The sequence below is a fragment of the Botrytis sinoallii genome, assembly GCF_014898435.1.
Source record: "Botrytis sinoallii strain Bc 23 chromosome Unknown BSIN_001, whole genome shotgun sequence".
In the NCBI taxonomy this organism is placed as follows: Eukaryota; Fungi; Ascomycota; class Leotiomycetes; order Helotiales; family Sclerotiniaceae; genus Botrytis; species Botrytis sinoallii.
Window position 1 is genome coordinate 5,711,787 of NW_024066028.1, and position 24,327 is coordinate 5,736,113.

General features: G+C 39.8%; 9 protein-coding genes across 9 annotated transcripts; 5 read left to right on the top strand and 4 right to left on the bottom strand.

The window, feature by feature from the left end:
- Positions 1–462: 462 nt before the first annotated feature.
- Positions 463–1,223, top strand: EAF02_001150 (uncharacterized protein; the record flags this gene model as incomplete). Its single annotated transcript, XM_038897198.1, has 2 exons — positions 463–568; positions 595–1,223. The coding sequence occupies 2 exons, from the start codon at positions 463–465 to the stop codon at positions 1,221–1,223; spliced, it is 735 nt and encodes a 244-aa protein (XP_038764057.1).
- Positions 1,224–2,061: 838 nt separating this feature from the next.
- EAF02_001151 (uncharacterized protein) lies at positions 2,062–2,568 on the top strand (the record flags this gene model as incomplete). The annotated part of the gene is made up of 1 exon (XM_038897199.1): positions 2,062–2,568. The coding sequence occupies one exon, from the start codon at positions 2,062–2,064 to the stop codon at positions 2,566–2,568; it is 507 nt and encodes a 168-aa protein (XP_038764058.1).
- A 2,072-nt stretch (positions 2,569–4,640) lies between these two features.
- Positions 4,641–5,743, top strand: EAF02_001152 (uncharacterized protein; the record flags this gene model as incomplete). Its single annotated transcript, XM_038897200.1, has 3 exons — positions 4,641–4,806; positions 4,895–5,076; positions 5,155–5,743. 3 exons carry the CDS (start codon positions 4,641–4,643, stop codon positions 5,596–5,598), a joined length of 792 nt encoding a protein of 263 aa, XP_038764059.1. The 3' UTR covers positions 5,599–5,743.
- A 72-nt stretch (positions 5,744–5,815) lies between these two features.
- On the bottom strand, positions 5,816–7,471 carry EAF02_001153 (uncharacterized protein; the record flags this gene model as incomplete). The annotated part of the gene is made up of 2 exons (XM_038897201.1): positions 5,816–6,822; positions 6,871–7,471. 2 exons carry the CDS (start codon positions 7,469–7,471, stop codon positions 5,816–5,818), a joined length of 1,608 nt encoding a protein of 535 aa, XP_038764060.1.
- Positions 7,472–9,875: 2,404 nt separating this feature from the next.
- Positions 9,876–11,093, top strand: EAF02_001154 (uncharacterized protein; the record flags this gene model as incomplete). Its single annotated transcript, XM_038897202.1, has 1 exon — positions 9,876–11,093. One exon carries the CDS (start codon positions 9,876–9,878, stop codon positions 11,091–11,093), a length of 1,218 nt encoding a protein of 405 aa, XP_038764061.1.
- A 172-nt stretch (positions 11,094–11,265) lies between these two features.
- On the bottom strand, positions 11,266–12,909 carry EAF02_001155 (uncharacterized protein; the record flags this gene model as incomplete). Its single annotated transcript, XM_038897203.1, has 1 exon — positions 11,266–12,909. The coding sequence occupies one exon, from the start codon at positions 12,907–12,909 to the stop codon at positions 11,266–11,268; it is 1,644 nt and encodes a 547-aa protein (XP_038764062.1).
- A 536-nt stretch (positions 12,910–13,445) lies between these two features.
- EAF02_001156 (uncharacterized protein) lies at positions 13,446–15,053 on the top strand (the record flags this gene model as incomplete). The annotated part of the gene is made up of 2 exons (XM_038897204.1): positions 13,446–13,819; positions 13,916–15,053. 2 exons carry the CDS (start codon positions 13,446–13,448, stop codon positions 15,051–15,053), a joined length of 1,512 nt encoding a protein of 503 aa, XP_038764063.1.
- A 465-nt stretch (positions 15,054–15,518) lies between these two features.
- Positions 15,519–15,912, bottom strand: EAF02_001157 (uncharacterized protein; the record flags this gene model as incomplete). Its single annotated transcript, XM_038897205.1, has 2 exons — positions 15,519–15,826; positions 15,879–15,912. 2 exons carry the CDS (start codon positions 15,910–15,912, stop codon positions 15,519–15,521), a joined length of 342 nt encoding a protein of 113 aa, XP_038764064.1.
- A 992-nt stretch (positions 15,913–16,904) lies between these two features.
- On the bottom strand, positions 16,905–18,379 carry EAF02_001158 (uncharacterized protein). Its single transcript, XM_038897206.1, has 2 exons — positions 17,457–18,379; positions 16,905–17,243 (listed from the first exon to the last, which is right to left on the bottom strand). The coding sequence occupies exons 1-2, from the start codon at positions 18,141–18,143 to the stop codon at positions 17,094–17,096; spliced, it is 837 nt and encodes a 278-aa protein (XP_038764065.1). The 5' UTR covers positions 18,144–18,379; the 3' UTR covers positions 16,905–17,093.
- Between the last annotated feature and the right edge of the window lie 5,948 nt (positions 18,380–24,327).

The following is a 24,327-nucleotide window of genomic DNA, read 5'->3' on the forward strand; positions in this document are numbered from 1 at the left end:
TCCCGCAACTAAAGACACATTTGAAAGACCAAAAGTCGAGATACATCGAATCCCGAGCCTTCAATTTCAAACTCTGTAGGTATGTCGGGAAATTATCGCAGATGGACGGATTTAGAGAAAGATTACCTCCGTCGTCACGGCCCCAAAATCAGGCGATAATGTAGCGCCGGAAATCTGGGTCAAACTAACTGATGATCTAAATGATAGAATCAAAGAGTGGTGCAGAAAGAATCCATATCTAGTAACTATTCCTGGAAAGCCAAAAGATTCAAAACCTCGAGAACCTTGGACACGAACCTTAGTTGCGATTCAAGGTTATTACACAACTGGTGGCTTCTCAGAACTCTATCCCGAAGAAGGGCCGGCGGCGAGACCAAGAATTTGGTCAAAGCGGTCTCTAGGTATACCAAAGATACTGAATTGTCGAAATACCCACCAGAACTTGATTTTCAACTAAAAAAAATGATTGATGACAACCCAGATTGGAAGGCTATCTTGAAAAAGTGTAAGGAGCTTGGGGGAGAGGGCAATGAATACACACATGGTCCGTCCGGAATCGTCATACCAAGTTTTTGAAGGATGTAAGTCTTGAAGTGCTACAAAATCGAGCAGAGAAGGTCGCAAAGCGACAAAATGCGTCAGACTGCCTACCATCACAACCATCTGATGGGGGATCTTCTTCTACCAAGCAGGAAGTAGGAAGGGCACTACGCACAACTGAAACTCGAGGTAGCGACACTAGTAGGTCTATACGAACAGATGAGCGAGATAATAGGAAAGAAGGGGAGTCTTCGAGTAACGGACAATCCCTTCCAGTGCCAAGATCATCTGCGAGATCTTCTTCAGGTAGCAGACAAGAAGAAAAAAGACCAGTACGCGCAACTGAACTTCAAGATCGTAAAACGAATCAGCCACTGGCTCCTGCTAGTGGTTCAGGCAACGATCAAGAAAAGCCTGCAGCCAAAACTGGAGCAAAATCTACGCGAGAAGGAAGCCAAAGACACAGTCAAGAGAACCGAATGCCTCAAAAAGCTAGCGTCAAACGTGATAATCCAAGTAATAAGTACAGAGAGCGCAAAGCTCCCGCAATTAAGGAACTTGAGGAAGGCGAGATTGTTGAGATTAAACGTACTGACACTGGAAGATCCAATAGTCCAGACAAACGACATAATAGAGATAGTCGTCTAGAAAAGAATGCCAAGGAGCGCCGAGAAAGGAGCTGAAGAATCCTTTCGGTCGAAGATGACGGAAATTTAGTTTGATCTTCTAAATGAAAGGCAAGACTATTGTTTAAATGAATGATAGGGCATAAAGGGTTATTTAAATATGTTACAGAAAAGGTATTAAACCATTTACGTCTAGATGGCTAGTCATTCTTTTACGACTTTTATGTTTTCCTTAATTTTGTTGCAGTCCATCTTGAGTTTGATGATTCTATTCCAAAATAACGAAGACAAATTCGTGAGCTGTTGAGATCTTGCCAATAATATTCACTTTCTTGCTCAGATAACACTAGTAACACATTCGATTATTATATTGACATGTCAACAACAAACAAAACTACCCTTCACCAGGAGGATTGAGACTATTTGATTCTCTAGAGTACCAACGCTATATCTTCTCTTCAAATATCTGTGGGTGCTTCTACCTAGCGAATTCCCCTTATCATTCCACTGGAAAAAGTGAATTTATTCACTTCTATGAATAGTTTTCGCATATTTTGTCTGGCCACTGAAACATGGTACTCCGGAACCTGCAACACACAGGAAACTGATCAATGAGACTATTTGACACGTTTTCTTTCGCATATGTTGATTCAAGGCTTCACCTGACAAGAATAAAGTCTCATTTGGTGCAAGAAAACAAAGAAAAGAGCAGCGATGGGCTAGGCATAAATTAGTAGATAGAATGAGCTATTTGGAGAGAAATCTCGAACTTTCGAGCATAGCTAATGTATATGGTATAAGTAACAACTTCATACCCAGGTTGTATCCCTATTGATTCTCCCGATATTCAAATGCTTGGCCCCCTTACCCGACACACAAGACTAATCCATCTGCAATGCCCAACCACGCCAACGATGCAAGCGAGCCATGGGATTACGACTGGACTGCTGTCATCGAAGCCATGATTCTCGCCATGTCTGCGTCACTCAAAGACGACATTCGATTCCAAAGATTTCTTTATGAAAGTGAGCTTGCGAAAGAGAAGAAAGGCGCGCCTTTAGAAAATGAGGAAATGAAGGCAATCTGCCAGAAGTCGAAGGATGATCTCGAGCACGAGCTTGGGGTTGAATGCATCTGTCAGGACTGTTGGACAAGACTTCAAATGAGAGGGGCAGTAGACAAGGAATTCAAGAACGCGGAAGTCAAAGAGACGAAAGTTGAGAATAAGGAAGCCAATAAGGTGGGGGAAGAGGGGATTGATGGGTTTAACACAGTTGCTGGTGGAGCTACGGTCTCATGCGAGGGGCCCGCAAACGAAGCAACCAATTTACCCATCGGAACCAACATCCATTCAGACTCCACGACTTCGAATGGTACATTGGAAAGAAACGTCACCGGGTAGACCTCAAGCAAAAACCAAATCGCGATTAAATCAGATATGATCTATGCCATCGAGAGAACCCAAATCCCCTCAAATGCTGTCCGAAATTCCTAGAAAATGGTACCCGAGGAGACTTTGGCTGGTATATCTATGCTTCCAAGCTTGATAGTTGCAAGTCGTCACGCGCGGACTGGTGTTTGGATCATTTGAAATCGATGAGTCGTAATCTCACAATATTGAGAGACGAACTGTGGAGATTGAATGATTTTGTTGAATTTGAAATCAAAGCAGTGGATTACATGAGTACACGTGAGCGAGGATGAATGTTGGAGATTTGAATAGAAACGAAGAGACATTCGAGCTCTCTCAATGTGGATATAAAATTGTTAGCAACGTGAGAGGATAGCAATGGGAATTAGGGTTACAATCATCATAAATGCAAACAACAGTCATATGTAAGTAAAAAGATATCACAACTCCACGACTACGTCTCCAACGCTGCAGAGGAATCCCCACTCCGACCTACGCATCTCCACATCTCTACACACCCCCAACATGCATGATGAAGTCCTTATATGAAGAATTTCATGGTGCAGTAAACTAGTTAGGAATTTGTCGCAAGTCGCTGAAATTTTTGAACTTCCGCCAAGCCGGAGTTACTATACGCCAAGAACTGGGGGGAAGGAAAACTAACAACACCGACCCTGATTGTTTAAATTTTGGCACCATTAATCAGATCAGAATCTCCCTGATGATTAAAAACAGTAAGATTGCTGATATACCTGATTGGCTATGGATATTTTCGGCATATATAAGTCTCCAAAAGGCAGTTGCGTAGTAAATGGCGCAATCATTATGAGAGGGCTAAATCCTCCCTTGTTCCAAATCTATAGATGAACTCTAGTGTGTGGGGATATGACGATCAACATCAAATAGAGTAGGACAACTATGTAGGAGCCGGTCTTATACTGCTTGAAATAAAGAGTTTGATTCGCTAATGTATCCTCTTTCAACACACAGCACATTGACCACCAGTCTTTCCGTGACGGTAGAATTCATGCGGATGCGCAACTAGGCATATCCACAAATGGATGTAGAGATCAAAGATTTACCTTCAAATTCATTTCGCCAAAGGAAAACTCGTGATATGTGACAGCTGTCGTTGTAATCAGTTTGCGCAAGCTTCAATGCAGCCAGTATCCTTCAATTGAGCGCAAAGCATGCATATCACGCAACATGTACGAACAGTGCCACTTTCGATGCTATAATCTCTGCTAGAGCTCGGGAGAATAAACCAATTTTGGTGAGTGATGCTGTTACTAATCCCGCATCTGTTTAATCTTCAATAGAACAAGAAAATGACCTCCGGTAGCTTGCACTGCAATCTACATCTGATGCAACAAGGGGAATGATTCCAACGATAGCAAATTAGCACAAAAAAAATCAGCTTCTCTCTTGAACGTAGAATTGGCATCATAGGACCAAAAATTTAAGGGTGACAACAGCTCCTCGCCAGTTGGAACTCACGAACGCTCTGTCCAAAAATTATGTTGCCACTAGCATCACATTTCTGAAAACTTATTAAGAGTTTCTTCTTCGGAGCCCATGTAGAAGAAAGTCTTCATACCTACGTGACAAGGGATGAAATACTCAGATACATACACAAGCTTATATATATATAACACGTTATACACATAATGTTGTGAAAATAATCACTGAAAACCTCAATATGCATCCAAGTACATACGATAACTTAACCCATTGGACGTAGATTGAATATAGATACCCATTTCGAGCGTGTTACTGGTGTTTAAAGTCAAGAGAACATCATTTTATCATTGAAAGATTTTTGAAATAGAATGAAGTTTGTAGTTGGTGATGTCCCCTTGATCGTGAGTTGAAGAGAAAGTAATCTTACCCCACATCCTGTATCTTAGCCTTGCATTTTAGCCTTCCTACCCTTGAAGTAATCACGTCACACATCATTCAAACTGTTCGCCGTTGCCATCTTATTGAATCGAGTCCAAACACACATCAACAGCTTCACTCCCTTGAAAGTTAAACCTGCTGCCTTTTTATTCAACCGGATCACAATGACCACCATGTTTGCTCGTGTAGTTCCAAGAACAATTCGTGCATTACCCCGCGCTTCTCCTATTCAGAACTCCTTCAGAGCTCAAGTAGTTGCCCCTCTTTCGCGACGATTCCTGGCCACAAACACTTTACCTGAGCAACCACGATTGAGATTGGGTTCCGAAGGTATGGTCTTGTTGATTGCTCAATACTTTCCAGAAAGCTGGACTTTATCTTTGGTTCAATTATATGTTAACAACTATCCCACACACAGCACCCAACTTCCAAGCCGAAACAACCCAAGGTCCTATTGATTTCCATAAGTTTATCGGCAACAAATGGACAATCTTGTTCTCCCACCCTGCAGACTTCACTCCAGTTTGCACGACCGAACTTGGTGCTTTTGCGAAACTAAAGGATGAATTTGAGAAGCGAGATGTGAACATGATTGGGTTGGTATGCTATCATTTCATGGCATTCATAGGATATCCATTCAGCATATTGCGTGCTAATCTCTGGGTTGATTTGAAATAGTCCGCAGATCCTCTCCCTTCCCACAAAGAATGGATCAAAGACATCAACGAAGTTTCTGGTACCACACTGCAATTTCCCATCATCGCGGACGCGGACCGCAAAGTAGCTTATCTCTACGATATGCTTGACGCTCAAGACACGACCAACATTGATCAAAAAGGCATTGCATTCACCATTCGTTCCGTTTTTATTATCGATCCTGCCAAAAAGATCAGACTTACGATGATGTACCCAGCTAGCTGTGGGCGAAATACCAAGGAAGTGCTGAGAGTCATTGATAGCTTGCAGACGGCAGATAAGAAAGGTGTCACTACACCCATTGATTGGCAGGTAGGAGATGATGTTATTGTGCCACCAACAGTCAAGACGGAAGATGCGCGGAAGAAATTTGGAGAGGTTAGAGAGGTAAAGCCTTATTTGAGGTTTACAAACGTTGGGCAATAGAGTCTTTGTTCTACCTTTACTATCTTGATACCATTGTACGACGGTATAAGGTTAATTAGAAATGCTTAGTATTACAGACAAGAGCTCATTATTTCAGCGACTGAGCTCATAGCTAAAATCTTACAACTTAACCCGCTCATCACATTCACCTCTCTCAGCGAACAGAAATTCTTATCTTTAAAACGATGATGAAAATTCTTATAAAACCCTCTGCAGATTACCAGATTACGACGTCTCTGGTCTCAGGTGGCCATACTGCATCGAACTTCTGGAAGTATGCAACATGTTTGAATGAGCCACATCCGAAATTCATCAAAATCAATCCCAGGCAGATTCTTCGATCCATTCCGTCTCTCATCGGCTTCAAGAGCACCAAAGTGCGTTCTTTTGTCGAACTACAAGATTTGATGATGGTCTTGCGACGCTCATATCCTAACAGTAGGGCCCAGTATTTTTTGCTTAAATCCAGTTTTACATCAGCGTAAAACGTCTCCAATACCAACCGGTTGTACACCGCGACGTTTTCTCGAAATGGACTTACGAAGCAAGAAATATCAATTTTGAGAAGATGACCTTTGACAATGATTGATCCACTTTTCACTGGCCCATAGCGATTGGAAACGAAGTCTATGTGGGCACCTACCAACATTGCATCCCACAAAATATCTGTGTTCTCGTAATCTGGACAAGAGTAATAACTGAGTGGTGTATCTTCTGTTAGCAGTTTGGCGCCCTTGAAAGCCACGGGAGCATAGCTGAATAGGGTATGACACGATGCCCATGACCATGAAGGGGCGCTATATTCAATATCAGCCGGCAGTGTGGAGCGACGAACACATCCAGAACTAGGTCGATGAGGCAGCCAGCACAAGGCTTGCGGAAAATCGCGCGCCCAAAGGCCTGCAAGGTACGTATCTCCTATTATTGATCCGAGCTGATACGCCAAACCAGCCACTGCCGGGAGCTTGTCCTTTCTATGCAATATTTGCTTTCCTGAATATACTTCTAGCAGTTGGTACCATGCGTCTATTTCTCGGGGAGAACAGAATTGCTTTTGTCCTTTGTTCAGAGCTAGGAAAGGAAAGGTAGCAAGCTTACTACCAACAAAGATATTAAGATCTCCTGCATCTTTCGCTGGGTCTTCATCGGATCTTTTGCTCATGCGACACCGGAAGTGCATGCCAACAGGTGAGTATATCATCGTCCGAGCCGCCAAAATACTTTCTTGAAGTACTCAGGCCCTGCCAAAAAGTGGACATGGTAGAGAAATACCCACTTCTCCAGTTGCGTGTCCGGTTTGAATACACGGTCGAATCCACAAAGATCTCGATACAGTCTTTCTGTCAGAGCGAAGAATATGGCCAATTTTAACACTCAATCTCTTGGGTAAGAACCCGCTATCTCCGTCAAGCGCTGCTGCAGCGGCAATGTTGAATTTAGCGTTGTTGTAGACGAAGCACATTTTGGACGATTCCTCAATCCATTCTTCATCGGAGTCCTGGATAATGCAAAGCGAATCGATCCACAAATATCGCATTTGCAGTTCTCTAGTTGCGCGTACAGCGTCTGCATATGTCTTGTTCAAACTATTCACCGGAATTGCGTATTTCCTTTCATTCAAGGTGTCTTTCTTAGTTGACAAGTGCGTCGATTTTCCCCAGCAGTGGCTCAAAGTGACGTACTGCCAATCCTTCCCAGTTTTCATCTCTGAAGGCAAAGATCCATGGGTGTCTATAAGATGTGGCACACTGAAATCACCGCTTTTATCGGAATACCCAACGTCGATTAGCCTCGATGGGAGGCTCTTCGAATTGAATCGTACGCGACATCCATCATGATTTTCCGAACATTCTCTGAGCCATTCTCTTGCCATTTCAACTGTGTTTGATGCCAATGGATCTGGTGCTTGGTGATGTTTCAAAGGCCAGATCTAGTGCTTATCTCCCTGCACGTAGAGTTGCAAACAGAGCCCTCCATACATCACCATTCCATTTCGCCCACGAAGAAGCTTGAAGCTAAAATACAAGTCATGGGAATTCTTTAGTGAGAACTTGCGCCAGGACTCCAGATTTAGGTAGTGGTCGCCATTCAGGAATTTTAATAACATCAGGCATAACCGGCAGCTCTTATCAGCAGAAAGCCGGAGGCTGGCCAAATTTTTATGGTGACGCAAATGGGGTTCCCATCCATTCCATGAGATGGGCCAGCTTGACTGATTCTGAGGCTTTGAAGCTTAGATTATCGTCTTGGAAGTGATCCAAGTGCGAAATCTTATACACTTTGCGCATAATGGCATGGTGATTATGTGTGAAATGTGACTTTATGAGAATAAATGTCATGACTCGGTGTGAATATCTGTATGTGGTCAAGATAACTCGAGAAATAATAGAGCTTTATAGGTTACCGTGAAAAGGATTTCTCGGGTGTTACGATGCCAAATCATGTGCCAGAGGTAGCGCGGTGTCTGTGCGATGAAAGAATCGTACAATGAAGGATCTAAACAATGTAAGATGAATTGTTGATTTCAATGTCTCTCTATATTGAGGATCTAATTTGATAGGTCACTGATGAATCTGTGAACGGTTTGAAAAAAAGCAATCATGAAATTGAAATGTCGGGTAACGAGTCACTTAAAGGCTGATCGGATTCTCGTGTCCCGGAACGCGTGGAGTAATTCCGAATAGCGAATCATTCAACCGAAAGTTTACACCGGGGGGTACAAGAGCCTTCCGCTGGGAAAGCGATGTGGCTAAAGGAGAAAAAAGCAACTAAATGCTGAACTTTGCATTGTTTTGCAGCATAGATTCTGGTTTCCGATTCTTCAGTCAAGCAACAGGGATGATACATCTCGATCTCAGAAGATTTTTGTATGCCTGTAAGTTTTCTCATGTTCTACCAACCATAGAACTTCATGTCGGCCGAACACTTCTCAATTTACCTCTTCTTGTTTCAACTCCCATATCCAATCTATTTGCGAGAATCTCATATCCTTGTCAGAAGTGCAATAGAAGTGATGTAACTGATTTATTCTAGCCTCTCTACACCAGCTAAGACGTATCGAGTCGCAAAGTGTTGTTCGAGAACAAGACAGCGGCTTCCGGTGAGATTTGCTAGTGTGGATGTAGGCGCACGCGTAGAAGCCTTTCCTCATGATCGAAAATTAGGATTCATGCATTTTCTCCACCTTCGACTGAACTTACTAATCAGGTCATCGGTGAGCATATACAATAGTTTTCTTGGATCTTGTGTCTCCCATGAGGCCTTGGTATCTTTTCTCTTCGGTGATATTTGGCTCTCTATCGTTGTTTCCAATTTCGGATCAAAATTCACTGAGCCCGCTAAAGAAGACTTCTTGATAAAACCAAATATTCTATTGATACAATTTTAGCCTCGAATGAGTAAGCGGGGACGAATACCAAAACCTCGTGACCTTACTAGAAATGCCGGTAGGGTCAGTAGTCTGGATGAACTCACCTAGCAACCATTAAGCCAGAAGTTCAGCCCGAGGCCGGTAGTATTGGCGCGAAGCTTGGCATCGGACAAATAGCGGGGCTGAGATTGAAGACATGAAGAAGGTGGAATGTGAAATAAAGTGCCAAATTGGCTGCTTGAGAAGCCTAGGAATCAGAGAAGCTTCCCGATGCACTGTGCCATTGCATCTTATAGAGAAGTAATTCCACTTACATGAGCTTCAAAGAGCACCCCGCCTCAGAACAAACCTCGATTTTGCAAATCACCAACTCTAACTTGTGTTAGTCAATTTCCAAGAACTATCAGCACAATTTAGTTCGGTGGCTACACTAGAAACAGACTACTCTGATTTCATAATCACCATTTCCAACTTGTCAAGTACTTGGTGAATGTTAGTGTGATTTTAGTCTTATAGTATGACGTTTCCGGCTCTCGAGCGAAGATAAGAACTTTTATAAGTTCTCAGTAGGTTCAATCCTATTCCTAGAAACTACGTTTCATGTTTCTTCCATAAGAAAAGATAGAGGGAATAATTGTTGCTTCAAAGAAATCATCAGTTCGAAGAATACGTAGTAGTCATGGCGGACCATAACAGCAGTCATTCTCAATATACTCGTAAGTAATTCCCTTTCACATTCATTCCCTAGAACAAATCTTCCCTCGCAATATAAAGAAAAAATGACTAAAACCCAGAAAAGCCATAACCACTGCACCTGATGTTTCAATCGAGGCCAGCCCGTTGAATCTTGCAGCACTTGCGAAGGATACTCAAACATCAAATCTTGACCCTTCATCTTCGATTGCCGATGCAGAGAAGACCAAAGTTGAGAACAAAGATGAGGGAAATTGGAAATGGTAAATATGAGGGAATTCGCCGCCCACCACCAAGCGATACCGATGTTATTTTTGATGGGGATTCTGACGTCGATGTCGAACCCGAATCTGAAACAGATTCCATGATGCCAGTAGGGGACAAAGGCGAACAAAAGAGCAAATTTCAGAAATCATTGAAGGAACGTAGATCCATCATTGCACCTGAATCCGATGGAGAAGAGGGATTTGAGTCTGGGTTTGGGTTCAAATCTCGACCTCAATCTAGTTCTATCAACTTTAGCACAGAGATCGAGAACCAGGGTTCAGTAACAGGCAATGGTGATTTTGATAAGATCGAAGATCCGTATCAACAAGACAGTGAAGATTCATCCTCTCTTCAGCTCACACCTACATCTACAGCCGAGTTCGCTACAGAATCTGATTCTCAATCGATACACCAGATTTCAGCCAAGTCAGAAATTGATCATGATTTCGCATCTGGCGAGGGGGCAGATGCGAACCACAAAGCCGAGACTGCATCTCAAGCAGCTGCGCATTTAGATTCATTGGATCCTATGAATCCATCCGTCGAGCAAGACGATACAAGACGCAATGCCAGCATACGAGCCACGATAAAAGAACTTCAAAATCCCGCTGTCACAGCACTCTTCCACATGTTTCTCGCTTTTATACTCATCCTTACATTCGTATACCTTGAGATTGTTCTTCCTGAAGATGACCAGGCCTACTTCTGTGGCCGCCCTTCGACGATGGCGCTGCTAAACAGTGTTATACTCTTGCTTTCCTGGGAGATGTTTGTCCTATTTGATTTTATATTGCTAGGTAACATGGGGTTTTGTGACATCAGATATCATGATGTGGAAGAGATTCCAGACGTTCGGTTGACCGAGGTGTTAAATCAATTGAGGTTTCATCGTATAAGAAGTATTTTAACGCCACTTATCGCTTGGATATGGTTTTGGATCTTTGCGAGTTCGCCTGTGGCCCGATTTTCGAGTTGTCATGGGAAAGGAATATGCTCGGCAGAGGGACTAGGGGGGGGGGGGGGGGGGGGGGGGGGTGAGAACAATACCGCAAATGCCACCGCTGTTGCATTTGTTGATTCTACCTCGCATGTCCTGCTGGGAGCAATTAAAAATGCTACTAATGCCACCATGAAAGCTCTCATGGACGCTGCAGCTCAGGATTGAATGGCGCAACACTGCTTTGTTGAGGGCTTTCCGAATAGTTGAATCATTGCAGACACAAGGCCTTGAATATAAATTCTATGAAACTTCTCGTTAATTTACACTGACATCTATCCAACTCCCATGTTCCGCACTTATACAATAAATCATGCGAGGTTACTTGGAAATAATGTCGTCACCTCAATCTTTCAATGGGTCTCCCTTCTCTCACCCGTCCGATTAGAAACCAAGCACAACTAGCCCAACACATACCAAAACCAATCCAATTGGAAGCTGGCAGCTTGAAACCAGCCATGATTGGCAGTAAGAATGCAGCTCTTGGCACAAACAAAAAGCTTGTCGTAAGGGGACCAGTTGCTCTAGTCAATGCGATTGTGCACCAAAATACTGCCCATGATCCAGTGCCGCCACAAAGAACCATCAACCAATGAAAGAATACATCCAGGAAATAGCAATTGCGATAGACGTCTGGCAGTTCACCAGACAAGAGGAGAATAGGAATGAAAATGAGGATGGAGAGAAGGGATGTATAGTGTAGCAGACGCCAGTATGCTCGATTTTCTTCGCGAGAACCAGAGAAGTCGGATGGGCCGTTAGTGGAAGCAAAACCTCCTATGAGATCACCTTGAGGAACAAGTTGAGCGACAAGCGCTTTATATGTACGTTGGATCTGAACAGGATATAACGCAACAAAAATGGACGAAAAGACTCCAGCAACTATACTTTCCCATGGAGCACGAAGACCAGCCTTCATCGTGCCTAGTAGCAGAAACAGAGTAGCAATCAAAGCTGATGAAATAGTGGATGCAGAATGCTGTTGTTGTCCAAGGATCGCAGTGAATAGTAGAGAGAATGGAATAATTCCAATCCGAGCCATGACATATATGGAAAGTTCGGCGTAAGCGAAAGAGATATTGCTCAATATAAGTTTCACCACAAAAATAATGGCGAGGGGCAAGACTTGCCGAGCGATAGCATAGTCAAATTCGAACAGCCCACCACCAGCAATACCTCCGGAACCTGCAGATGACAACCTTCCCAGGGTCGAAAGTAATCCTTGTTTCTTTCTCTCTCCTCTAAACCCTGGTAAGTTTGAATTATGTAAAGGTGTACTTGGCGCAACCGCACTCGACACGCCAGCAGTGATACACACTGGACTTGCTAATCTTGTAAGGAATGCCGAAAGCCATAAAAATCCGTGGGTAATCAACAATTCGATGAATGTAGTCGTTAAAGGCCAGGGAAACTTATAAACTCCGGCTAATAAGATCATAAGCTTAGTATATGAAGTATAATTTTCTTGTAGGTACCCACTCCAAAGAACTATTCTGTTCATGACAGTTAGACCTATGCCACAACCCCCTAGCCAAAATACCAGAACTCCGACATAAAACCGCCAGCCTAGTGTTGTGTTGAAGAGAAATTGACCCAGTCCTCCACTGTAGAGCGCATATCGCCAACCTGTGTATTTTGGTTCTACCCCGGAAAGAATAGGCCGCCTGGATGATGTGCCCCAATTATCGTATTCTTCGTCGCTTTCTGAGGTCGGGTCAGGACCCGAGGCAGCTCTTGGGCGATAAGGGGAAGGACTTCTAGATATATTTATGAGCGGGATGGATGGATGAAGTTCAGATGAAGTCGTTGCATTTCGAGAAGACATCTTGTCGTCGCTCTCCCCATCCGAGTCCAAACTACTGATTGAATAACCTTTTCGATGATTCGAACGAGTTCGCGGTAAATTTGAATTCGCAGTATTGATAAGGTATTGGAGCGCGGGTCGAAATGGGTTTGGGGTATCGGTGTTGCGAGCTGAGAACATGGTATTAATTAAATATTAAATAAAAGGAGAGAACAGTTGTTGCATGCCTTGTGTAAAAGAGTGAAGTGTCAAATATATGTGTGTAATGTCAATGAAATATACAAATAAACTTCATTGAGACTGTTCGGATTCTATGTTACATTTATAGACACGACACAAATTCCTCCCCTTTCATTAAAATTGGAGACGTCGTCGTCGTCGTTGTTGTCGTACTCAGGATATGCGAATCTGGTGTCAAATTAAAATGATCAATTCGGATTAATCGGATTCAATTGATCTGAACCCTTGCTGTCGATCAATTGTGCTTGGTATTGATGACTACTCGAATGGTTCACCCGCCAAACTTTTGGAACGGAGAAAACGTTTTCGCCGAGTCACGTGACCATGACTGTCTCTCGATGGCTGAGGTAATCCACAATTATTCGAGATCTGGAGCGAGATTGAGTCAAGGTTACTAATAATGAGGTAAATATATTTCCAAAAACATGCCACTATCTTTTCTCTCTTTTTGTGTTCTTCGCCTCAATTTTTGATCAATGGCTTCAATATTACCAGGACTACGAAAGGTTACTCCTAGGTTATCTAGGGACTTCTTTATATGTCATCAATGTTTGAAACAACCTCGTCCTACATTGCGACAAACAAAGTTCCCCGCCAAATCCATATCTTCCCGCTCAATACGGTTCAATAGTAATATAGCTACAATTACTGAATCTGCCAATGGAGCCTCTCCGTTGAGTTCGCTGGCTGAATCATTGAGCAAATCAAGTCAAGCAATAAACAAAGAATCATCGCGAAGCAGATTTCCGGAAACAAGTTCAAAATCAGTGGGTTATTGGCTATTAGGAAGTGCTGCAAGTGTATTTGGAATCGTTGTATTCGGAGGTCTCACGCGGTTGACAGAGTCTGGGTAAGTGTGATATGGCGAAGATTCTTTTATCTGTTTTGTCGATTTTTCTGGTCTGCCAATGCAATCATTTAGAGCGTTTTGCTGATTCCCCTCAAGTCTTAGTATCACAGAATGGAAACCTGTCACTGGATCTCTTCCACCTCTCTCTGCCGCAGACTGGGAGAGTGAATTTAACTTGTATCGAGCCTCACCTGAATTCAAGCTTCTCAACCCACATATGACTATGGCAGAATTCAAAAAGATATATTTTATGGAGTGGTTTCATCGATTATGGGGACGATTTATTGGACTCTCCTTTGTTGTCCCTGCGGTCTACTTCGTCGCCCGTCGTAAAGTCTCAAAGCCTATGGCTCTTCGTTTATTGGGAATATCGGGACTCATTGGCTTTCAGGGAGCTATTGGTTGGTGGATGGTTAAGTCAGGATTGAAGGACGATCTTTTCGCCCCCGGCTCTCATCCCCGCGTTTCTCAATACAGGCTTACCACACATCTCGGCACTGCTTTCATCTGTTACACTGCAATGCTTTGGAACGGTCTCTCAATTCTTCGCGATCGCAAACTTTTATTCAACTCTACACCCGCTCAGGCGCATGCTCATCTCCTTCGTCTATCTTCGTCCTCACTATCAGTATTCCGTAAGTCCGTTGCTGGTCTTGCTCTCCTCGTCTTCACAACAGCTATGTCCGGTGGATTGGTTGCGGGTCTTGATGCTGGCCTTATATATAACGAATTCCCTCGAATGGGCAAGGGTTTCGCGCCACCAAAGTCCGAACTATTCTCCGAATTCTATTCCAGACAACCGGATCGTAGTGATTTGTGGTGGCGTAATATGCTCGAGAATCCATCAACAGTGCAGTTGGACCACCGTATACTAGCATCCACTTCGTTTACTGCTATTCTCGCCCTCTGGGCATATTCACGCTTCAACCCTAGAGTTAAAGCTGCTCTCCCAAAAAGTGGAGCAAAAGGAATGCTTGGTGTAGTTCATCTTTTGATGATGCAAGTTACTTTGGGTATTAGCACTCTGATATACTTGGTACCCACTCCACTTGCTTCTGCCCATCAAGCTGGAAGTCTGGCATTATTGACTGGGGTCGTCGTTTTGGGTAGTCGAGTCTGGATCCCCAAAAGAACCATGGCTATTTTGAGACGAAAGCTGGCATCACAAAGTCCACAAGCTGCTAAGGTGAAGTTCGCAAGCCGGATGTCACCGCTTGCAGCAAAAACTTCTTAATGCCGAAGTTTTTAACTGTATATTTGAAAGGGATGGATGTAAAGGTGTTTGGGAAAAAGGAGAAAGGCGTACAGTTAAGCTCATCTCATGTTTAGACTATTAGCCTCTCAACTCTGTATATCAATTTGATGAATTATGAGTATTCATCCTACGTCTATGAATATGAGTCTTTGTTGCTCAACATCACTAAATTAATCGCTACTTCCCCCTTTTTATTTCGCGAACATTTGATCATCAACGAGATACATGTGTCATTATCACGATTGAGGATGATCCATTTCCACACGAAGAAAGAAATAAGAATTGTCATTTGTTGAAAATAGACAAGATCAGATGCTGTATTAACACGGTCGCGTGCGTCCTTGAGTCCGCCCAACAAAACCACCCTGATTCCCACGGCGATAAAACCCCTTGTTCCCTCATCTCGTCCACTTCCGACTGAGCAGTCAATGAATTTATGTCCCTTTACTTGCTACTATCTGTATATGTGTAATAATATCCATCATCATCCACCTCCTCGTCGCGTTTTGAAACTTCCGCCGTTGAGACCCCGTTGTTGAAGAATCCTCTCTTGGCCTTTGAGGAATCTGATACGTCGTTGTTGTTGAAGAATCCCCGCTTCTTTTTTGAAGCATCTGATGCATCTGCATTGTTGAAAAATCCTCGTTTCACATCTGACCCTGCATCGTTGTTGTTGAAAAATCCCCGCTTCACCTCTGATTCTACATCATTGTTATTGAAGAAACCCCGAGGAACACCAGCTTCACGTGCGGCTGTCACATCGATATTAGTGGAATAGAAATATAGGATGGGCGATAGGCATACCAAGTGAGCTGGATTCAATGATTGGGGCTGCCATGATGGCGATGACCAGCGTGGCTGATGCAAACAAAAGGATTGGAAATGCATGATGGTGGCGAATTTGCGGCGTGAGGTCGTTTTGTGTGGACGGTTGTTCTTCGATAAGGCTGCTTATTCTGAGGTTTTCTTGACCTAGCTGACCTTTTTGATAGTTTTACTGGCTGACAGATGAGAGGGGTTTTTTATAGCAAATTCTCTGACATATGATCCTCCCACAGTCCATCTAGTCCGGTAGTAGTTCATTCCCGGTCTTGTTTTCTATCCTCACGGTGTCGGAACTGGTGTCAAGAGTCTCATCGGGTTGCTTGACTGCTTGAGTGAGGGGTACACTTATCACCTCGCACAATATACAAAGGGGTATGAAGGATATCACAAGACATGATTCTTCCATCGTCCAATGAATTGCGATCTAGCGTGTTGTTCGCACTTTCACTTTTCTCTTTTTAACAGAGAAGTCGACTTGCATTGCCGTTCCTCCGGACATAGCAGTATTCAAAGCCATTCATCAAATTGGGCACCTGTATTTATGAGGGAATCGGCCAGATGAATGGTGGAATAAGGTTACAACCACTTTATTCGCCGAGTCTAAACAAGCCGGTAATCACACGATGGTCTGGCCGAGTAAATGATTGTGGACTCTGGAACATAGGTATGGAGCCACTTTAGCAGCGGTGAGAAAACGGCCATACATATTGTGGTGCGCGAGATGTGATGTAAATGCATGTTAGATGCGCATGATTTTGAACTAAGTATTGCACAACAGAAGCGATCATGATACTTTAGATCTGCTCTACAGCATCACTTGTTTCTAAGAGAGCTTTCGGATCGTTTTCGGGGAGGACTTTCTCGTTCCAACCTCTTTTGAACGTTTGTGGAGAGTACGCGTATCCCTTTTAGTTTCCCGATGTTCAAGGGGTAAGGGAGTAATTGCAAAAAATGTTTTTTTTACTTGCTTGACATTGGATTCACAAATCAGAATCGCTTATTAAACCACTATTCACGCGTTGCTAAAAAATTGTCAAGATATTCCTCAATGATGCTATAAGAGGTATTAGGATGGATGGTTAATCATCTTCAAGTGTGCAGATTTGCGATTAAATTCCGTAATCAAAGTATCTTGCACTCAAAAATCGTGAGTGCAAATAACGAGAACATTGATAGAGTTAGAATATCAACCATCTAACTAGTTGCCTCAAATGACTCAACGCTCAACTTCCACAGCTCTTCAGGGTCCTTGCATTGCCTCTCCATCATCCCGTCGACATTCTCCTTGCCTTTTGAATCAGCTTTTGGTGGCTCAAGTGTTCCATCAGCCGTGCATAGTACTGTCTAGAATTTTGGTGTGAAGTCAGTGCTAGGTTCTTCAGTCTTTTATAGAAAGACATTATATCCCATGATATCCTAATTTGTTCCATACGCAACAGCTATACTCTCATACAAACATCGGAGCAATTTCTCCGCCAATCAAAATATATGACCTCCAGGTTTGTTTCCAAAGTCCCCAAAGAAGTCAAGAAGAATGTGAATGAGAACTGTACATACCTGTCTCAAATAATCAAAACAATGCAACCAATGTAGTGGATCCCCATGTTCCATGTGACCAAAATCATGACCATGCCCATGACCCCCTCCTGCTCTTTTCTTCTGTTCCCTCCTCATCTTGCTCTCCCTCTCTTCATCGTCTTCCATCTCTTCATCATCTTCCCTCTTTCCCATCTTCAACTCCGCAACTTCCATCTTCAACTCCTCCATCTCCCTGAACAATTCCTGTACTCCTCCCCTCATGATTCCCAAGCAGTGGAGAGAATGAAACATAGTTATTCCATATTTATGTTTCTTCCTATTTTGCACTTCACCTTTCTTTCCTTCCGTATTTTCTTTCCCATTTGACTTTATATCTTCGTCGTAAACCCTCAAAAATCCTCCATTTTGTGGAAGTAATTCATCCCAAAGATGATCGTATTCATGAGAAAGATTCTCATATGTCGAATGTTCGGAGAACAGAACGATTTTAGAGAGAGGTGATGAGGGGTTGAGGGATTCGGGAATAGAGGGTGTGGATGAAGATGAAGGGGAGATATGTGAATTAGATGAAGAAGGGGGGGAGACAAAGGACACAGAGGATGTTTGAAGAAAATATATAAGAGTTGTGAGGATGATTATTAGGAAGAGGAAGGAGATGAGGAGGGATGAAGATTGTTTCGTAGAGGTGGAGCGGGGTGTCAACATTTTTTTCGACCTCTTTTGTCTTTTGTCTGTCTTATTTCATAGTGTTTGGATTTCTCTCTCAAATTTGCGATGCAGCGTAAAACTGCAATAATAATCGAAATCCAGCATTCTATCATTTTTCGATTATGTATATCTGTGAAGAAATACTAGAGTCCGCTATCAGTACATGTCACCTTCCTATAAAACTCTAGTCCCCGAATGCCAAGCGATGAATGTCTTGGCACCTGCCCTTCGGGTAAATTGCTGGACTACCTTTTTCGGGTGTGTGAGATATGCGAGTGATCCCTACTCGGTATTTGCTTGTAGGACGGTAGTTAGCTGTACTTGTTAGACACTGCAAGATCTTGGACCTGTTGTGGAGGAAGTGATATGTACCCCACTATTTGCAGAGCTGTTTTCGGAATTGAGATGATTAGCGATGGAGGCGATTGAGGCGATGGATCGTTGAGGTAGTGGAAGGTTTGCTCATGATTATCGTGAATTTCAGATGTAAAGTAACCGATATCCCTACATCGTGCACGTCCCTGTATCGTGCACGCTTTTTAGCTTTCAAAAACATCAATATCACCATCTAAATATCGCAATAATATGTCTTCAGAAAGCCATATGAAGCTTGTGTTAGATTATATTAAAAGCCAAAAATGTTTCTAAATATATTCAGATAGCTTATTTATACAGAGTCGATTATATTATACTCTCAAAACGATATAAAGGCAAAACCATTTCCTACAAGATAGACTATACCGATACACACCAATATCTTTTATTAAATTAGAAGGAAACTTTATTAGATTAGATTAACAAATTAATACAAAGATCTATACTTCCTATAAGTGTTATAATTAAAAACTTAATAGAAGAAATAAAAGAATGCTTTGTAGAGAAGAACTGAATGGCTAATTTTATTAAATAATATAAAAGTCGTATTCAAAGTCGGTATCTTTATTATATTGATAATTTGTATATCAAGGCTAATATATGAATATGTTTAAATACTTTATAATCTTATTGGTACTATTTTATATTATTGTTGATTTATATTATTTAAAAAAGCTTTTATTAATTTTTCTCTTTTATTTATTTAATTAATAAAAGTAATTATAAATATTGTCACGGGTTCACTAGCGTAGTATATTAGCATAGTGGATGCTTAGTCATCTTTGCCATTATATGGCAAAGTTACATCATACCACTTTCAAACCTCTTTATAGAATATCATATATCCAATCTAGTACCTATCCCTTACATTGTGATAGTATATTCTACCTTCTTAAAGGTCCCGTTGCTATACATCAATAGCAATCCGACCTTGACAATAATATTCTGATAGAGACTTCGTCTTCGCCTTTATCTTCATCCTCATCTTCATCTTCATCCTCGTCTTTATTTTCGTCCTCATCTTCATCTTCATCCTTATCTTTGTCTTTGCCTTTAAAATAATGGATATATCTGGTTTATTGTTTGTAAAAAATAGAGTTTAAATATTCGATAATCTTAAAACAAATATTCGAACTGTTTTTACTGAATAGTAATAACTCACAAATAAACTTTCAAACATCTTCAACCCCGATTTTCGAAACCTAACACTCAGCCTGTTTGAGGATGAATAATTATATTTATATTATTTATGTAGTGTTATTAATAATTCATTAGAGTTATTTCATAATATATAAATTAGAATAGACATAGATCTGAACAACGAGCATATAGCCCTAGCCGACATACAAATTTACTTACAAACCCAAATACAACTAAATATAATATTATAAAACCAACTTTCCCAATTACTACAAAACACATTAGCCTAGATCCTCAACTCACCTGCTAATATTCAGCGATAAATCTTCAAAAACCCGGAAACCTTTAAAGGAGAGAAAACTAATGTAATAACACAATAGAATAAATATCTAGCTTGGAAATAAGGATTATAAATCTACTGGATATCTAATATCATTGTATTTGATATTGAGAAGAAGAAACTTTTGTATATAGCCTTTTTTATTAGAGAATATGCATATCAAAAACGATTAAAAGATATTGATAACATTTTATAAAATAATTCGGTCTATACAACCGCCAATTCGTTTTTCAAAAAGCTTGATAGCCTTTATATTACAATTGACTCCAAGCGGGAAGCAGCGATTCAGTTTGATAAACTCAAGATATTAGAGAAACAGGCTTTTGCAATATTTTATATATAGTTGGAATATTTAGGTAATCAATATTACAAATCTAATTGAGAGATGGTTCTTGCTTTAAAGCAAAAAGTTTCTGAAGAATTAAAACTTATGGTTTGTATGGATTCAAGTCTTTGTGTATTAGATGATATTGAAGGATGAAAAAAGAAATTCATAATTTAAAGCCAGAATTGCTGGGAGAATGATTATTATAATATAGGTTTATCAAAAAACAATCACAATCAATCTCGATTCAATATAATCCCTTTTACATTTGTTACCGCTTTATATAGTGATCTTATAGAGCTCGATATAGTCAAATTCCAAAACAAGGTATAACAATGCGAGAAGGAGCGCTGTCTCGGTCTTTGCCATTATTATAAGAAACCAGATCACTTTATTTGGAATTGTAATACGAAAAAACAAGCCGATATATAGCAAGTGGCTAGAGAATACAATATAGGACCTCTAAGAGGAATATCAGAATACAATCACAATAATGCCGGAAGAGGAAACCAACAATTCGGCCGAGACGGACAATATCGAAGCAATAGCAATCACAATCAGAATGACTTTCGGGAATATGGCCATCAACAATAGCTCTACATACAATAACAGCTTAATATAGTTCATGGCTATATCGAGAATGGTTTTTTTAGTATCCTCGGAAAGTGCTTCTAATATCTCTCCACACAACAGTACAATATCACCATCACCGTCCAACAGCATATACGAGTTCCCGGGAAATGTATCACCTTCGTAATAAGTCGGCTGTGGAGGTTATCAAGAAACGAGAAATGGATAAGATATACTATAAATAGTACTAAGCCGTTATAATTTAGCTTTATAAATAGCAAATCTCTACTTATCCAAATTACTATATTTCTAATGTATACTTCCCTTTTTAATATGACTAGTTTGATTAATAGCAAATACTCCAATAAAGTATTTGCTAATTGATTATTTATTAATTAATATAAAATTTATATTTAACTTTTACTTTATTGTTGATAGCTTTGCTTAACCAACAGCAATATAGCAGATATTATTACAAAATACTTTACTATGCTTATAGTAATAGGATTATATTTAGAAACCTGGATATTCTTTATACGAAACTTTTTCCTGATATACTAGTTATTTTGGCTTGTTATGGTTATAATGCCATAATCTGTATATAGATTAAGCGAATATAACACTTTCTTTACTTCTCGATATTATATATGTAGTATTGTTTATAAGGGAAGCTTGTGCCCTCAAGTATCTATAATCAAATCGATCCAGTAATAATCTAATAATATCTCAATCTTCAAAGTATTGATTCAAAAACCAAAAGAGTCTTGGACATGTTATCACCAGAAAGATTATCTCCCAAAAAGCTTATAAAACAAAAGATTATCAATCACTATATATAAAAACAATACAAACTTAATAATAATTATGAATCTAAAAGACCCTGATATAGAACAAGATTGCCTATTTAAAGCAATGCTTTACCTTTGATGCAAACCATTATTGTATAAGAGTCTGTAATAGGAATACAGATATATAAGTATAGATAATACAAAATCAGTCGAAGATATATCTAATAGTAATAAACAAGATCGCAGAAAAAGATAAAGAAAACCAAATTCAATAAGGGAATTATTATTATCCCTTTAATATTATTATCAATAATTCGAGAATATAAAATAAGCCTAAATATAAAGAACATCGATAATTACATACCTCGAGCTTTATTTCTTTTTATCAACAAAACAACATTTGTGTAATGCAAGTCATTTGGGACAAGTTAGATTAGACTATAGTATTCAAATATAAGTTTCGATTATGTCCTCTATAAATAACTTTACCAAAAAATGAGCAAAGTTATAAAAAATATACTTTAGGGATATAGTAGTCTAATAAAAGTACTTTCTATAATACTATTATACTTATATAACTTTATTCGAAATTACTATAAACCAACTTATCTATAAAGGATCTTAAGGCTAATATATCAAATTTTTAGTAGGAAAATCAGATCTTAGTAATAAAGAGATATAAACACATTTCCTAATTAGCTTCGAGATAAATTACTAGTTTTCCTTTCTCGAAATGCTGAGGTATTATCATTACGACGAGCTTGGGATTATAGAATCGAACTAATACTAGGTAAAGAATTATCTTATTTCAAAACCGGCTATTATCATTATTGGAACTCGAGGTAGTTTGGAAGTGGATTGATAATAATCTCTCTAAAGGATTTATTTGGAAATCAAAATCTCATAGTACAGCACTACTCCTTTTAGTAGTAAAGCCAGAAGGCAGAGTCCGTATCTATCAAGACTATCGAGAATTAAATAATATTATAATAAAGAATTGCTACCTTTTACTTATTATACGAGAGACTCTTAATACATTGTGCAATATTAAGGTTTATTTCAAATTGGATATTATTACTGTCTTCAACAAATTGCATATTATAGAAGGAGATGAATAGAAAACAGCTTTTATTATACGTTTTGGGTTGTTTGAATCCCTTGTTATATCCTTTAGGTTATGCAATGCACTAGCATCTTTCCAGTATTATATTAATTATATGCTTTTCAATAAACTCGACAAATATTGTATAGTATATCTTAATAATATTCTTATTTATTCTAGTAATAAAACAGAACACAGGGAGTATATACGAACAATTGTTCAAAAACTTGTTGATGCAGGTTTATAGATTGATATTAATAAATACGAATTCGAGATAATATCTATACAATATTTAGACCTAATTATTATTACAAACAATATCAAATGAATATCGATAAAGTCAAAACAATTATATCTTGAAAGCAATCCCTCTCGATAAAGGACCTATAATGTTTTTTAGAATTTGCTAATTTCTATTAATAATTTATAAAAGACTTCTTAAAGATTTATTATCCTTTGAATAACTTGTTATACAAGGATATCTCCTGGATATAAGATCAAAACACATAAGAATACTTTCGAAACACTAAAACAGGCTTTTACAATTATATCTGTCCTTATATATTTTGATTATAACAAACATACGATTTTAGAAACTAATACTTCGAATTAAGCCTCTAGAGAAGTGCTTTCTCAATACAATAATGAGAATGTTTTGCAATCAATAGTCTACTTCTTATCAAGCACTTAGTAGCAGAGTATAATTACGAAATCTACAATAAAGAGCTTCTAGCAATAATCAAGTCAATAGAAAAATGACAACCTGAACTTCAAAGCTCACAATAAGAGTTCGAGGTTTTTACAGATTACAAAAACTTAGAATATTTTATTACAACAAAGACCCTTAATCAATAATAAGTTAGATAATTCAAGTTTTTATCCCAATACAATTTCCGTATTGTATACAGACCAGGTACTAAAGCCATTCGTCCAAATGCCTTGAGCTGTAAGCAAAAAGACAAATTAGATCTTTCGAATTCTAATAACAAGCAGCTGAAGAATAGAGAAAGAATAATCTTATTAATATAAAGGTTCGATATTGATCTATATAAAGAATTGATAGAGGAAATAATACTAACATCTATGGATTTGATAATACCTATAGGAAATAAGTTTATCGATGAATTGATTAATAATGCCTATATGAAATCCAATATAGCAACAACAATTATTAGCAGTAATTAGAGATTCATATATACAAAAATGACCAATAGAATTCCGAAAGACTATAAGAATTGCTATACAGAAACTGTAGAGTATTCAATAATAGGATATATTATTATGACAAACTTTGGATACCACCTAATAATAAGTTGAAAGTACAAATTATCTACAGGATACACTTTTCCGATCCAGTTGGTCATCCTGGATGTACCAAGACTATCGACATCATTTCCCGAACCTATTGGTGGCCAAACATGCACCAGGAGATCGGTGCATATGTGCAAGCATATATGTTGTGTACTCGTACTAAGTCATCAAAGTCAGCTCCACCGGGGTTCTTAGGCCTTTCCCAGTTCCATTTCGAGTATGATCTGATA